This window comes from Neoarius graeffei, chromosome 5, assembly GCF_027579695.1.
Source record: "Neoarius graeffei isolate fNeoGra1 chromosome 5, fNeoGra1.pri, whole genome shotgun sequence".
NCBI classification, from domain to species: Eukaryota; Metazoa; Chordata; class Actinopteri; order Siluriformes; family Ariidae; genus Neoarius; species Neoarius graeffei.
This window is the reverse complement of record NC_083573.1, coordinates 38,291,876-38,309,353: the sequence shown is the minus strand read 5'-3', so window position 1 is coordinate 38,309,353 and position 17,478 is coordinate 38,291,876. Positions and strand designations below refer to the sequence as shown.

The 17,478-nt window shown below is 39.5% G+C and overlaps 1 protein-coding gene across 2 annotated transcripts in view; it reads right to left on the bottom strand.

The window, feature by feature from the left end:
* LOC132886684 (natural killer cells antigen CD94-like) overlaps positions 1 to 17,478 on the bottom strand; it is a 36,845-nt gene that overhangs the window by 2,560 nt on the left and 16,807 nt on the right. Inside the window, exons 4-7 of one of the 2 annotated variants that reach the window (XM_060921630.1) lie at positions 7,884 to 7,982; positions 5,499 to 5,573; positions 5,179 to 5,333; positions 4,853 to 4,953 (exon numbers count right to left, since the gene is read on the bottom strand). In XM_060921630.1, the coding sequence (XP_060777613.1) occupies positions 4,853 to 4,953; positions 5,179 to 5,333; positions 5,499 to 5,573; positions 7,884 to 7,982 (430 nt within the window). The remainder of the gene's footprint in view (positions 1 to 4,852; positions 4,954 to 5,178; positions 5,334 to 5,498; positions 5,574 to 7,883; positions 7,983 to 17,478) is intronic. The other variant, XM_060921631.1, reaches the window with a different exon arrangement.

Here is a 17,478-nt window from a genome sequence, read left to right as displayed (position 1 = left end):
GAAGTTTGGTGGCAAATATAGAAACGGGTTCCGTCCATCCATCCGGCTGTCCGTCCGTCTGGTCACGTTTTCATTTCCAGGCCATATCTTTAAAACTACTGAAGATATCTTCATGAAACTTTGTATACATATTAAGCAACATGTGAACTGGTGCCTTTTGCTGTTTTGGATTTTTTGGAAAAAAAAAAGGTTTTTTTCAAATTTTTACATAAAAAATAGATTTTGACTTAGTTTCTAAGAGCAATGCTTGTTTCCGGAGCATATATCCAAAACTATTCATGATACGGATTTGAAACTTGATATAAATGTTAACAAGGTGATGTAGATGTGCCTTTTCATACTAAGAAATTTGAGATTTTTATTTTTCATGTTTCCATGGAAACAATTTCAGACTTCATCTCTCAGGTTAGTCTTAGGGGTAGGTTTTGTTTCCGGAGCAGAACTTGAAAACCATGAATGGTATGGTCTTGAAAGTTGGTATATGTGTTGATTAAGCAATGTATATGTGCCTTTCGATCCTAAGAAATGTGAGAAATTTTCATTTTAGCTCACCTGGACCAAAGGTCCGGTGGGCTTATGCCATGGGCTGCTGAGGTCAGTGTAAAGAGGTAGGGTTGGTTTCCTGCAGTAGAACTTGAAAAATGTGACAAATAATATCTTGAAACTTGGTATATAGTTGGTATATAGGGCGGAGGATATAGATGACTTTGTCTTCTTGTTGTGTTGGACATGAAAATCCCAGGAGCTTTTCACAGAACTCAGACTTACCTAAATACTCAAACCAGCCTATCTGACACCAACAACTATGCCATGGTCAAAGTCACTGAGATAACATTTTCCCACAATCTGATGTTGGATGTAAACTTTAACTAAAACTCTTGACCTATATCTCCATGATTTTTTGCCTTGTGCTGCTGCCACATGATCGGATGATTATATAATTTCAAGGTGTACAGGTGAGGGTGGCATGGTGATGTAGTGGTTAGCACTGTCGCCTCACAGCAAGAAGGTTCTGGGTTCGAGCCCAGCGGCTGACGGGGGCCTTTCCATGTGGAGTCTGCATGTTCTCACTGTGTCTGTGTGGGTTTCCTCTGGGTACTCCAGTTTCCCCCACAATCCAAAGACATGCAGGTTATGCAAATTGGTGGCTGTACATTGACCATGAATGTGAATGGTTGTTTGTATCTATGTGTCAGCCCTGTGATGACCTGGCGACTTGTCCAGGGTGTATCCCGCCTCTCACCCATAGTCAACTGGAATAGGCTCCAGCTTGCCTGCGACCCTGTACAGGATAAGCAGTTACAGATAATGGATGGGTGTACAGGTGTTACTATTAAAGTGGCCAGTGAGTGTAAACATATTTCCCTGTCTCAGTCTGAAGCAGCTTTCCTCTGCACAAGCTGTAATACATGTACTTTAATTTCTAATTGATGCACTAATTAACTCAGCTGAGTCAGAGAGCACTAAATTGTAGTGTGCAGGACCACTTCAGGATAAAGACTGAAAACACTACCATGTACAAACAGATATACGTATCTGTCTATATTGTGTCAAGAAGCTAAAAAATGTGCATGTTCAGGGAAATGTAATAATAATATATGTGGATTTATGGCATGATCCAGACTTTTTTGTCCAGAAAAATGCATAATAAGACAAGACATACTGTATCTAGTACCTGTCATGTATACATGCCCACTTTAATTTTTGTAGTACTGGACTTTTCATTATTAGATGATTCAAAATGTCATGGTGCAACCATCCAGTTATTAGTGCTATACTGAACATTTGTTTGAAATTGTTCTAAAGCCTTTTATATTTTATATTTTGGCATAATTGTGACCAAAACTTTTGGCATAATTGTGACCAAAACTGTAAAGCACTTGCATTTATACTTCTTTAATACTAAGGAAGGTTACAAGGATGCACTGGATACAATTTGGGATGAAATCAGGCTGTTTCTTTTCTTACATCTTTGTATCGGTAAAATCTGATTCATTAATATACAGCTCTGGAGAAAATTAAGAGACCACTGCAAAATTATCAGTTTCTCTGGTTTGACTATTTATACATAGGTATGTGTTTGAGGAACATTTTTGTTTTTATTCCATAAACTACTGACAACATTTTCCCCAAATTCCACATAAAAATATTGTCACTTAGAGCATTTAATTGCAGAAAATGACAACCGGTCAAGGGTGGCATAGTGGTTAGCACTGTCGCCTCACAGCAAGAAGGTCAAGGGTTCGAGTCCAGCAGCTGATGAGGCCCTTTCTGTGTGGAGTTTCTCCCCGCATGTTCTCCCCGTGTCTGCACGGGTTTCCTCCGGGTGCTCCGGTTTCCCCCACAGTCCAAAGACATGCAGGTTAGGCTAATTCGTGGCTCTAAATTGACCATGAGTGTGAATGGTTGTTTGTCTCTATGCGCCAGCCGTGCGATGACCTGGCGACTTGTCCAGGGTGTACCCCGCCTCTTGCCCATAATCAGCTGGGATAGGCTCCAGCTTGCCTACGACCCTACACAGGATAAGTGGCTACAGATAATGGATGGATGGATGGACAACTGGTCAAAATAACAAAAAAGATTAAATATTTTCAGCCCTTGAATAATGCATAGAAATCAAGATCATATTGAATTTTAAACAAACACAATACTCATGTTTGAACTTATGATGAGTTCAGAAATCAATATTTGGTGGAAAAACCCTGACATTTAATAACAGCTTTCATGAGTCTTGGCATGCTCTCCACCAGTCTTTCATGTTGCTCTTGAGTGATTTTTGTGCCACTCCTGGCACAAAAATTCAATCAGCTCAGCTTTGTTTGATGGCTCATGACAATCCATCTTCCTCTTGATCACATTCCAGAGGTTTTCAACAGGGTTCAGCTCTGGAGGTTGGGCTGGCCATGACAGGGTCTTGATCTTCTGGTCCTCCGTCAACACCTTGATTGACCTGGCTATGTGGCATGGAGCATTGTCCTGCTGGAAAACCCAATCCTCAGAGTTCAGGAACATTGTCAGAGCAGAAGGAAGCAAGTTTTCTCCCAGGATAACCTTGTACATGGCTTGATTCATGTGTCCTTCACAAACAAAAATCTGTTCCATTCCAGCCTTGCAGAAGCATCCCCAGCTCATCACTGATCCTCCACCAAATTTCACAATGGGTGTGAGACACTGTGGCTTGTAGGCCTCTCCAGGTCTCCGTCTCACCACTGGAGGACCAGGTGATGGGAAAAGCTGAAAATTGGACTCATCAGAAAAGATGACCTTAGTCCAGTCCTCTACAGTCCAGTCCTTATGGTCTTTAGCAAACCTCAGCCTGGCTCTTCTTTGCTTTTCATTGATGAAGGGCTTTTTTCTAGCTTTGCATGACTTCAATCCTGCCCGGAGGAGCCTGTTTCGAACCGTCCTTGCCATGCAATTAACCCCAGCTGCTGTTTGCCATTTTTTTGTAGGTCCCTTGATGCCATCCTATGGTTGTTGAGTGACATTTGAAGGAGTTGATGATCATCCCAGTCAGTGGAGAGTCATTTTCATCCTCTGCCAGTTTGTAACTTTGTTGTCCTCAATGTCTGCTGCTTGACTTTGTTCTTATGGACTGCCATCTTTGAAATTTTGAGGATGGAAGCACCTTGATGCTCACTGTATCCCTCTGCCAGTAAAGCCAGAATTGAACCCTTCTTTTTCTCACTCAAAGCTTTTTGTTTTAAATCTTTTGGCATAATGAATTTTTGTATTCCAATTAAATTTAAGGTACTACTAACACTGTTTTTGCCATCCAAACTGGTTCTACTGCAAAAGCATAGTGATGACCACAGCAGTGGTTTTTATACTTTTCCTTGTTAAATAAGATTTGGTTCAGATGATCACCTCATCAGTACCTCATTAAGTAAAATGAGGTGTGCTTGTGTTGGATTCCAGCATAGAGATACTGATTTAAGAAAAAAACTGACATGGTCTCTTAATTTTTTACAGAGCTGTATAATTATTAGTAGAAGCTCTATGTCTTTAGAAATGTGAACAATAATTTTTGGCCAATAATTTTATATTTAGATTGATTTCTTCTCTCTAAACTGTTTCTCAAACACAAGTCTCATGCAAGTTGGTGGGCACGTCTGATGACACTCACAGGGGCTCCAATGGGATTTCAAGATAAAAGTCTGTGTGGCTCGCTCGCCATAGAACCAACAGGATTTCAAAAAAAAAGTCCCTTCTCATGCTGGATGCTCCTAAGTATTTATCGCTTCAGCCTGCAGGATTGGATGTAGGCAGACAGAGGTGTCACGCATTTACCATATATGAGGACTATGACGGACAAAGGTTATGGATAGAGTTAGGGTTTGGGGTAGGGTCTATCCTTACATGAAGCAAATCGCACAGGCTGCAGCCAGAGGCCTCTCAACCTTCCTTGAGTTACATGGAGGATTACCATGGAGGAGGAAGAGCTACCAGATTGAATTGCATAGCATCATATTCTTTTGCATTGCATTATGTCACATTGAACTGCATTGTGTTGAATCAAATCGTGTTGTATCGTACTCCATCGCAATAGCGTGAATTGTATCATATTGCATTAGTAATTGCTTTATATGTATAATGTATCAGATTGTTGCCAATGCATCGAGGTTTGTATCACGTTGGCTTCAGTGATGGAGATGCGTATTTCTACCATTATAGGAACACCAATGACCATGTGTTATTTTGAGTAGTGGATAATTCTTAGCACAGCAGCCATGCTAATTGTAGTGGATGTTACTTTGGCAACCAGCTTTGCTGATTTAAGAAACACTCCACCTACCAAAACTATCTAACAAACAGCAGTATTGTGAGAAGAAAATAAGCACTGATGACTCACCTCTGGGTTAGTGTGCTATTGTTAATCCACCTCCATTGTTGATCTTCTGAATAACGGAGCCCAATCCAGTACAGCATGGCAACTTTTTTAGTTAGATAATTCTACAATAATAAAGACAGAATTTGTGGCAGTAAGATATACAGCTTTAACCTGTCTTTAATGCTGATGTCTTTTTGAGTTTGCCTGATTGATTGCTAGATGGATGGATTAACCTGCACATGTTCATTGTCAATGACAACCAGGTCTCCACGCTTTTTCTGATACATCTGTGATGTCTGTTTCAATTTGCCTGATTGATTGATTGATTGATTGATTGATTGATTGACCTGCAGAGGTTCATTGTCGATGACAACCAGGTCTCCACCCTGTTTCTGACACTTCTCCCTGCTCTCTTGCCAACTTAGACGATCCTTAGATATGAAGTAGCAGGTGTCCTTAAAACTCACCCAGCCCTTCTCACACTCAGTGCACCTATGCACAACTGAAAAACAATGGGTTTTAATACACAGCACACAAATTATACAAATAAACATGAAGGATTCACACAAATAATAAAACAGCATGATCAAGAGTTATTATAAAGAAATCACTAAAAGTGAACAGCACCGAGGGCAATTGTGAATGTTAGGATGTGATAGTGTTTTACCTTGTATTAAGGAGGAATTATTCTCCACTTTAAGAGAGGGATGTGGACACTTCTGGCTGGACTGAACTTCATATACTGATGTTTAGGCATCAAGAGAACAATTGTACAACAAAATATGAATGGTCTATTTTAGACAAAAAACTTATTATTCATATCTACATATTTGTATCGAAGGCAGTCTCTGCTGCCATACTACCAAAGAGTGTAATATTATAGAAAATCATCACAAATGTTATGCTTATCAAGATATTTGGTGCCAATATAGAAGCCACACCAGAGTTCATCAATCAAATGGAGCTACAGCACAGTCAAATGGAGAAGTCAACAGCCAATATGCAATATGCGACCTGACATATTTACAGTGCAATTGTTCTGTATCTGACAGGACAAATAGAAAATTGAGAATCATCAGCTTAAAGTTCTTCATTTTAGCTTAAATTTGGAATAACAAACAAAGCACCAGTTATTCAAAATTGTCTTATTTTGACATGGGTTTCTTCTTAGTATCAACTGACATTTTTCCATCATATTCAATGTTGCACAGTGGTGTCTCATTTGTGTGGTATCTAGTGGCAAGACCAAAAATTAACCAAACATGGCACCAAAGAAGGTGGAAAATGGCAAATATTGTAGTTAAAAAAGTTCAAAAAGCACTGATACATGCTTGTTCTTGAGACCGTGCTGTGTTATAATAATAAAGACAGGTCCAATATTTGTTGAAGGGTACTATATGTTGTCTCTTTTTTTATTTGTTTGTTTATTTTTCCCTTTTTAATGAATTTTGTACATATTCATTTCTTGCAAAATTTGGATTTTTGGGTCATATTTTATATTTTACAGTTTTTGCATTATCCAGATTGGTGGTCATAAGCTTCCATTACTCAATAGATATACTGTCCTCATAGTTATAGTACAAAATAAGAACTATTTATACACCAAAGTGTTGATGCTGTACTTTAAGACAGGCATCAACCTCAATTCCACCCTCGACAGTGTGAATAAAGTGATTATTGAAAGCTAATATCCATTATACACTGATCAGCCATAATATTATGACCTATGACAAGTGAAATGAATAACATTGATTATCTCATTACAGTGGCACCTGTCAATGGGTGGGATATATTAGGCAGCAAGAGAACAGTCAGTTCTCAAAGTTGATGTGTTGGAAGCAGGAAAAATGGGCAAGCATAAGGATCTGAATGACTTTGACAAGGGCCAAATTGTGATGGCTGGATGACTGGGTCAGAGCATCTCCAAAATGGCACATCTTGTGGGATGTTCCTCATATGCAGTGGTTAGTAAGTGGTCCAAGGAAGGACAACAGGTGAACTGGTGACAGGATCATGAGTGTCAAAGGCTCATTGATTCACATGGGGCATGAAGGCTAGCTCATATGGTCCAATCCCACAGAAGCACAAATTGCTGAAAAAGATAATGCTGGCTAAAACAGAAAGGTGTCAGTTTTAACTTTTTCAGCAGTTTGTGCTACAGTAGCTCTTCTGTGGGATTGGACCATATGGGCTAGCCTTTGTGCCCCATGGGAATCAATGAGCCTTTGACACCCATGACCCTGTCGCCGGTTCACAGGTTGTCCTTCCTTGGACCACTTTTGGTAGGTACTAACCACTGCATATGAGGAACACCCCACAAGATGTGCCATTTTGGAGATGCTCAGACCCAGTCGTCTAGTCATCAGAATTTGTCACTCGAGGCGAAGTGGCCAAGTGGTTAGAGCGCTTGACCGCCAAGTGAACGGTCCCCGGTTCGAGCCTCGCCTCGGACGGTGATCTGGGGCTCGCCTCCTGTCCACCCAGCAGTGAATGGGGACCTGGTGGAAACACTGAGGAAGTTAAAGGTGGTGAGGAAAGGAACTGGCCACCCTACCTCACCATGCCGATGGCCTAGACAGAGTGTGCTCTCTAACAGGCATTCCCCAACTTAGGTATGAAAATGTATATGGGACTCTTTGACTTGACAAAGTCACTCAGATCCTTACACTTGCCCATTTTTCCTGCTTCCAACACATCAACTTCAAGAACTGACTGTTCACTTGTTGCTTAATATATCCCACTCCTTGACATGTGCCATTGTAATGAGATAATCAATGTTATTCACTTCACCTGTCTTCTCCTCCTTTTGGCTGCTCCCGATTAGGGGTCACCACAGCGGCCCCTCATCAGGATATTATTCACTTCACCTGTCAGTGGTAATGTTATGGCTGATCGGTGTATTTTCTTTTTATTTTGCTCCAGATTAAAGATACATGTGTGGTTGATGTTGATCATATGCTTTGTTGTTGTTGTTGTTATTGTTATTGTTTATAGCAGCACTAGTTTAGTGTTAGCATGTCAGTAACCTGGTAACTGCTAATGCTTTCCTTACACTTTATGGTCAGAGCAAGAGTCACAGCCAGCAAGAGCAAAAAGAGAATGAAGAAAACAGCAGAAATCCTCTTGTACAGGTGAACTTTCGCATAAACATCTAAATATAAACAGAAATAAACAGTTAGCTCAACAATGTGTGTAGAAAAAAATGAAGCTAGTAGTGTGTGGTTCTGTGCATTTCATTTTCACCCTTCACCTCTAGTTGGTTCAATTCCCCAGCCACTTTCACATCCAAGTCGGGCCCGAAATTAATACATTTAATGTATATGGTGAAAATCAATACAACTTAGTGGGATTTAATGTGCAACCTTCACTGTTCACTCTCTCTTTAATATATAGTGCTTTGCCGAAGTATTCAACCACTTAAAAGTCATCAGATTTGTCGAGATTACAATTGATATTTACACAGATTGTTCCAGCCAGTATTTTTATTGCAAACTAAAATGCTGTCAAAGTAAATTTTAATAAATAAATACATTATTTGTCAGCAGATCTTTTTTAAAAAAAATGAAAAATGCTGCTTGCATAAGTATTCAATCCCTTTAGACTAATACACAGTACAACCACCTTTTGGTGCAATAACAGCTTTAAGTCTGTTGGGGTAGGTTCCGACCAGATTTGCACACTGTTTGAGAGTGATTTTTGCCCATTCTTTTTGGCAGATTTGCTCTAGGTTGTTGAGAGTGTGTGGATGATTTTTGTGGACCACAATTTTCAAATATTGCCAGAGATTCTCGATTGGATTTGGTTGCTATTCTGAAAGTTTGATAAATCGTGCATAATGACATGTTTATTTAATTGTGCAACTAATGTATTTTGGGCGTCAGACTTACATAGGCTACTGTATTTCAATGCATGGCAGCACAATGGTGTAATGGTTCGCACTGTCGCCTCCCAGCAAGAAGGTTCCAGGTTCGAACCTCGTGGCTGACGGGGGTCTTTCTTTCTCCCTGTGTCTGCGTGGGTTTTCTCCAGGTGTTCTAGTTTCCCCCACAGTTCAAAAACATGCAGATTAGGTAAAATACCCAGCCACTGGGGTTGCGCAAGATAGTGCATGCTTAGTGCCAGTCCCAAGCCTGGATAGACTGGGGAGGGTTGCATCAGGAAGGGCATCTGGTGTAAAACCGATGCCAAATCAAATATGCCGAACAGATCCTGAATGAATGGGAGCAGCCTAAAGAAGAAATATTTCAATGCAAATTCAGGGCTGTTTCTGAAATATTTTGGAGCACCCTGTGAGTCATATATATATATATATATATATATATATATATATAGTTTGTTTTTGTTTTTTGTGGACAGAAGTTTACATACAGTGACATGTCACCTTGGATATAAATGTCATGGCAATATTTGGGCTTTCAGTAATTTCTTTGAACTATTTTTCTTCTGTGGCAGAATGATTGTACAGCATACATCATTAATAAAAAAACACTAGAATTTGGTGCACAAGTTTTAATTTTCTTTGGGTTTTTTGAAATCAACACAGGATCAAAAGTATACATACAGGGTAAAAAATGTATATATGCTCATTTAGATTATTAATTCAGAGGTGCTGAAACTTCCAAAATGTCTCTTATCTTGCCAAAGCCAAGGTCTCTTAACTTCCTGTTAGTGATCATGATTGACTACAGCTGGTAGCTTCTCTGTACCTTCATAAAAAGGGTTTGTTTACAACACTCATTGGATTGACCGACACACAGTAAAATGGGAAAGTCCAAGGAGCTCAGTGCAGATCTGAGAAAGAGGATCGCAGATATACACAACTCCGGAATGTCTCTTAGAGCCATTTCTAAGCAACTGCAAATTCCAAGATCAGTTCAAACAATGGTATCCAAGTTATTGTGAGGTGTACTCACTTTGCCAAGCCACTTTGCTTCAAGAAAAACCAAACTGTCACCCTCAGCTGAAAGGAAATTGGTTTGGATGGTCAGGAGCAACCTGGGAACCACTATGGCACAGCCCTGCCATGAATCGGAAGCTGATGGATCACTGTCTACAGTTCAGATCACCATGGACTAAGAGACTGCTATACAAGAAATAATCCCCTTCTCCAAAATTGACATCTTCAAGCTTAACTAAAGTTTGAAGCTGACCACATGGACAAAGAAAAAGCCTTCTGGAGGATAGCTGTATGGTCAGATGAGACAAAGATTGAGTTGTTTGGCCACAGTGACCACCATGTACAGAGGGACACTGTACCAGCTGGTGGTGGTGGTAGGATTATCATGCTCTGGGGCTGTTTTACTGCCAGTGGAACTGGTTCATTGCACAAAATGGATGGAATAATGAAGGAGGACTACCTCAGAATTCTTCAGCATAAACCATCAGAAACTTCAACATGACTTGGGACTTGGGAGTTACAACAGGACAGTGAACCCAAACACACATAAGAGCTGGTTGTGGAGGATAAAGCAGGCTAACATTAAGCTTAAAACAAGTCCAGACTTCAACCCTATTGAAAATATAATGGACCGTGCTTATAAGTCGAGTCCATGCCATGAAAAAAAAATTAATTGAACTCTTCCAATTCTACCACGAAGAGTCATGAAATATCCAACCAGAATTCTGCCAGAAGCTTGTTCATGGTAAACAAAAATGTTTGGTCAAGGTGAATCTTGTGAAGAGACATTTTACCCAAATATTAGGTGTGCTGTATGTATATTTTTAACCCTGTATGTATACTTTTGACCCTGTGTTGATTTCAGAAAACCCAAAGAAAATTAAAACTTGTGCACCAGATTCTAGGGTTGTTTTTGTTTTATTATTAAAGACGTATGCTTTATAAATATGACCTAAAACATCATCAGATTTTCACACAAGTCCTAAAAGTAGATAAAGAGAACCCAGTTAAACAAAGAAGGCCAAAATATTATACTTGGTCATTTATTTATTGAGGAAAATGATCCAATATTACATATCTGTGAGTGGCAAAAGTATGTGAACCTTTGCTTGCAGTATCTGGTGTGACACCCTTGTGCAGCAATAACTGCAAATAAATGTTTCCGGTAACTGTTGATCAGTCCTGCACAGCGGCTTGGAGGAATTTTAGCCCATTCCTCTGTACAGAATAGCTTCAACTCTGGGATGTTGGTGGGTTTCCTCACATGAACTGCTCGCTTCAGGTCCTTCCACAACATTTTGATTGGATTAAGGTCAGGACTTTGACTTGGCCATTCCAAAACATTAACTTTATTCTTCTTTAACTATTCTTTGGTAGAATGACTTGTGTGCTTAGGGTCATTGTCTTGCTGCATGACCCACCTTCTCTTGAGATTCAGTTCATGGACAGATTTCCTGACATTTTCCTTTCAAATTTGTTGGTATAATTTAGAATTCATTGTTCCATCAATGATAGCAAGCCATCCTCACCCAGATGCAGCAAAACAGGCCCAAACCATGATACTACCATCACCATGTTTCACAGATGGTAAAAGGTTCTTATGCTGGAATGCAGTGTTTCCCTTTCTCCAAACATAACGCTTCTCATTTAAACCAAAAAGTTCTATTTTGGTCTCATCCATCCACAAAACATTTTTCCAATAGCCTTCTGGATTGTCCACGTGATCTTTAGCAAACTGCAGATGAGCAGCAATGTTCTTTTTGGAGAGCAGTGGCTTTCTCCTTGCAACCCTGTCATGCACACCATTGTTGTTCAGTGTTCTCCTGATGGTGGACTCATGACCATTTACATTATCCAATGTGAGAGAGGCCTTCAGTTGCTTAGAAGTTACCTTGTGGTCCTTTGTGACCTCGCCGACTATTACATGCCTTGCTCTTGGAGTGATGTCTGTTGGTTGACCACTCCTGGGGAGGGTAACAATGGTCTTGAATTTCCTCTATTTGTACACAGTCTGTCTGACTGTGTATTGGTGGAGTCCAAATTCTTTAGGGATGGTTTTGTAACCTTTTCCAGCCTGATGAGCATCAACAACGCTTTTTCTGAGGTCCTCAGAAATCTCCTTTGTTTGTGCCATGATACACTTCCACAAACATGTGTTGTGAAGATCAGACTTTGATAGATCCCTGTTCTTTAAATAAAACAGGGTGCCCACTCACACCTGATAGTCATCCCATTGATTGGAAACACCTGACTCTAATTTCACCTTCAAATTAACTGCTAATCCTCGAGGTTCACATACTTTTGCCACTCACAGATATGTAATATTGGATCATTTTCCTCAATAAATAAATGACCAAGTATAATATTTTGGTCTCCTTTCTTTAACTGGGTTCTCTTAATCTACTTTTAGGACTTGTGTGAAAATCTGATGATGTTTTAGGTCATATTTATGCAGAAATATAGAAAATTCTAAAGGGTTCACAAACTTTCAAGCACCACTGTGTGTGTGTGTGCATATATATATATATATATATATATATATATATATATATATAAATAAAAATTACAGTTAATGCAGAATGGTACATGCTTTTTTGGGTAATGAGGGTTCACCCAGGGTGACATACAAGCTAGAACCACCACTGAAGAGGTGTGAAACCCTGTTTACTTGTGTGTATATTGCCAGTGTTTTGCTTTGATCTGTTCCTTTGTGTTTCCCTGTTATGTTTCAGCATGTCCTGTGGGCAGAAGATACCTAAGTGTTTGCTCTTCCAGCAGACACATGGGTGGGGTCCCACCCAATAAAAAAGGCATAGTTTTGTGTCAGGCTATGCTATATTGGAGCCATGCCACACTAAGCTAAGTTACACTCCAGTTGTTGTCACAGCTGTGTTTGCCATGTTCAGAGTGAGGGTCTGAGATGTAGGCCTGAGACATGAGGCCTGCTTTATGGGAGCACGCCTTGTTTTTGATCTACCTGCTCACAGCCAGAGTTTTCTGTGTGAACTTCCAAGCTTTACAAGCCTTAGCTTTTTCTTTATTCTTCCTTGTTCACATTTCTATTATATAGTAAATACTTTCAAATATGCTGACCCTTTCTGGCCATTTTTACTGGCAGTACTCTCTCACCCTTTTTGTTCACGCACCCACCCTAGACTGAGCATAACAATATGTACATATGGAGAGAGGGTTTACGGTTATTTAGCACAAATGTCTTTTAGCACAAGTCTAAAGTATTTTAACACAAGTTCTAAAGTCTCTTAGCACAACTCTAATTTCTTTAGCACAAAAGCCAAGAACACTTAATCTTGATTATGAATTCTTACTGATCATGTTTAAAGATATTTGATGAATTTTTTTATGAAAGTTGCCGAGATTCCGATCGCAAACGAGCGATTTCCTTGTAAACTAGCCACAGCTTTGAGACTTGTCTTGATGATCAAACAACCCCAGCGGTGGACAAAGTACCCAACTTCATTACTGAAGTCAAAGTACAGACTTTACAGCTTCGAGACTTGTCTTGATGATCAAACAACCCCAGCGGTGGACAAATTACCCAACTTCATGACTGAAGTCAAAGTACAGACTTTACAGCTTCAAGACTTGTCATGATGATCAAACAACCCCAGCGGTGGACAAAGTACCCAACTTCATTACTTAAGTCAAAGTACAGACTATATAACTTTCACTTGTATTGGAGTAACATTTGACCAGTGGGAACTGGTCAAATGTTACTCCGATACAAGTGAAAGTTGTACAATCAAATTTTACTTAAGTTAAAATACTGAATTACTTGCTTTTAAAAATACTTAAGTATTAAAAGTACATTTTCTGTCAATGCATCATTGTAATATTGCCACAACACTTAGAAAACCTAATGCCTCTGAAGCAACCACCTGGATTTACTGACTAACTTGTAGAACCTGTAGAATAAACACCTGGTAGAATGTTACAAAATTAAACACAACTTACAACCAAGCAGAATCATCAATAAGATGCTCGCTAGTTTTTCTCTTTTGCTACTGGTAAAAAAAAAATGCATAGTAGCTATAGTAATTATGCAAGGTCACAAAAGCTGCAATGTTAATGTTACCAAAGACAGAAATGTGAATTCACAAAACGAACACATGCTGTGCCATCATGGTGGTTTAATGTTAAGCTAGCTAGTCAGTGAAGCTCCACCTGACATGCTAGCAAACGCTTTTCAAACTTGAAATCATATTAGGTAGCTAACGCTACTTGAAAAGAAATATTTCTACATTCCATTTATTTGGCAAGATTATGGTAAAACATATTTCTGAAAGGACTTCAGATAAGTTAATGTTATTCATGTTGGCGTAACTCCATTTTTATATGCTAACTAACAGTGTCCAAGTTAACTACTGTAGCTATGTGTTAATGTTAGCCGTGGACAAGGCTATGGCTACTTGGCGGGCAAATCCCTAGAAAGTCATTTGACTAACCAGACTGCATAGCTATTGCAACGTTATCGCAAGCTCTAAAAGCACAGATAACTTCATTGCAAGCTTTCTCTTGGAATAAAATGTTTACATACATTTACATATGCTTCTGCAGGTTGGACGGCAAGTTTTTGGAGGCCATGATGTGGTTCATTTTAGGCAAACAAAGCAAACATTTAAAATGAAACAAATCTTTAATCCTTTTCCCAGAGCATTCCCCAGAAGAACCGCCTCCTTCCATTCTGCCATCAACTGATCATGTTTAAATAATGCTACTAGGAAATCATTGAACTTGATTTTATCCAGTCTATGGACGTGACGTGACCCTAGTGATTACTGACAGGCTGTCTCAGTGTCACCTGCGAAAAAACCAATCATGTTTTAGAAAAGAAAAAAAACATCCACTTTCAAAGCTGCTTCATACTAACGAGTAACGAGGACCTTGATAGAAATGTAGTGGAGTAAAAAGTACGATATTTGTCTTTCAAATGTAGTGAAGTTAAAGTTATAAGTTTAAAAAAAATACTCAAGTAAAGTACAGATACTCAAAAAGTGTACTTAAGTACAGTACTCAAGTAAATGTACTTCATTACTGTCCACCTCTGAACAACCCTTAAATCTTAGCGTAATCTCTTCTTCTTCATCATCCTCTTCTTCCTTCACGATTGCCGTATTATAAACAATTGATATATTAATTTTGGTTGTTCTGTCATTCCTGAATGTTTATATTGCAATTAATTTAATTGCCATTCGTTCTAGGATACTTTAGTGGAAGTTTCTTTCATTTGTTTACATATCGCAACTGTTGGTTGCTTCTTAGTCAGCAAAGCACATATTGTCAAGCAAGGCAAGAGACATAATCCCCTGGCTAATTAATCTGGCAAACACGTAATTATTGACAGTCAGTTGAATTTGTGATATGATCAGAAGTGACAGAAGTTATCTCTGAAGGTGCCACAATTCAAGGTTTGTTATGGCTTAACTACAAATATCCAAAGACACCAAAGAATTGGATTTTCAGTCCACATTTCAGAGATCAACAACTTATCCTTAACATGCACAGCAGCAGAAATTCCAGTTTTCAGTCCCTAAGCAATCATAATAAACCCCTTCCTATATCAAGATGAGTATTTTTTTTCGATAATTGTGACTATAATCCAGAGTTGTGCTAAAGTACTGTAGGTACCGGTACAGTCCGTCTAAGAACTACAACAGCCCGTCTCTTTAAGAAACTACATTTCCCATCAGCCAACTTCTGCGTTGACCTACGTCACGCGTGGGCGGGATCATCTACGTCACATCCTCCAGGAAGGCATAAGCCACCCGGAAACTCCTAGCTCCTCCTCTTTTGGCACCGTGAATTCAACACGGACACAGGGAGGATTGCTCGCTCCGCCGGTCCCAGTCCTAACAAAAGCAGTTTAATTTAAAGTTAAGAAGTGACTGGATCCTTTTTAACCAAAAACTGTGCACATTATCTGATCAGAGACTCTCTCTTTTTGATCACAAGTGACCACGCGTCAGACCAAGAAATCCTCTGCTTTCTACAGAAGCGACTCACGTGCTCTACAATGGTGAAACTCCAAAAGTATCGGAACATCTTCTCATAATCTCGCGTAGAGACGAGATACTGAACTAAGTAAGACTGGCATTTTTGGGCATAAAACTAGTCTTAGGAATTTGCTTTTATGAAGCAGTGTGAATTTAAACTCAGGAACTGTTTAAGTGTGCACACTGATTTTGTGTTCCATAATTGTTCTATGTTCTGTCAATTGTTTAATAGATAGGCTGTGCATGCTTCTCTATCCCTTACTAACATTTTGATTTCCTTATTACACATTTTGATTGCATCAGGATTTCAGTGGATTCAGTACTGTATAAGCTAGTGAAATTAGCCTACGGCTAATTCTTTTGTCCCGTTAGCATCCAGGGCTAAGGGTATTGTCTCAAGGGAACACGTGGCGGCCCTCCTCCACAGGCCTCACAAACACACCTTAGCTAGCTTTCCTTTGTCTTAGCTAGCAATCCATGCTAACTCTTTGTTCAGGCCACACACAGGCTAACTCTTCATCAGGCCACGTGGCCACTCATAAACACACCTTAGCTAGCATTCCTTTGTCTTAGCTTAGCTACACAAGGCCTATACCACGTGGTCACAAGGCCTCACACCCACAAACACATCTTAGCTAGCCACACAGCTAATTCTTTTATCTCGTTAGCAAGCTAGGCTAACCTTTTGTTTACCATAGGGCCTCTCTCTCACACACACACACCATATCATATTTGCATATAATGATTTCAACTGTTATTATCCATTTTTATCTTTGTTATAATAAATTCCATTATTATTGAAATTGTGTCTTTATTTGTTGTGCCTAATAATTATCTCTGAAGTCATCCAATCTTAAAAGAATTCTAAAAGGTGCATATGAGTTATGTAATACGGTAAGTGATCATAATAATTTGGAATATACCATAATTTAGCTGCACGGTGGTGTAGTGGTTAGCGCTGTCGCCTCACAGCAAGAAGGTCCTGGGTTCGAGCCCCAGGGCTGGCGAGGGCCTTTCTGTGTGGAGTTTGCATGTTCTCCCCGTGTCCGCGTGGGTTTCCTCTGGGTGCTCCGGTTTCCCCCACAGTCCAAAGACATGCAGGTTAGGTTAACTGGTGACTCTAAATTGACCGTAGGTGTGAATGTGAGTGTGAATGGTTGTCTGTGTCTATGTGTCAGCCCTGTGATGACCTGGCGACTTGTCCAGGGTGTACCCTGCCTTTCGCCCGTAGTCAGCTGGGATAGGCTCCAGCTTGCCTGCGACCCTGTAGAAGGATAAAGCGGCTAGAGATAATGAGATGAGATAATTTAGCTGTTTGGTAATTTATTATTAACCATCAAAATTAATGGAACGATTCAGTGAGACTGATTCAATAAGAATGATTCAGTGAGACTGATTCAATGATTTAATGAGACTGATTTAATGAGATTGATCACTTAATTACCAACTGCACCTACAGTACTTAGAGTTGTGCTAAGAGACTATAGAACTTGTGCTAAAAGACTTCAGATTTGTGCTAAAAGATTTGTGCTAAATAACCAGATACCAGAGAGAGAACTGAACAAATGAATAAAAGTTTGCAAGAATTTTGCAGATCCTATTGTTCAAAATCTTGTTTTTTCTTCTGTAATCAGGGAAAACAGACGCTTCTTTCCCTATAATGTTAAGGTGTGTATTAAACTTTGTTACACCCATTTTTTGAGAACACTTTCATGCACCTTTTGTTGCACATGTTCACC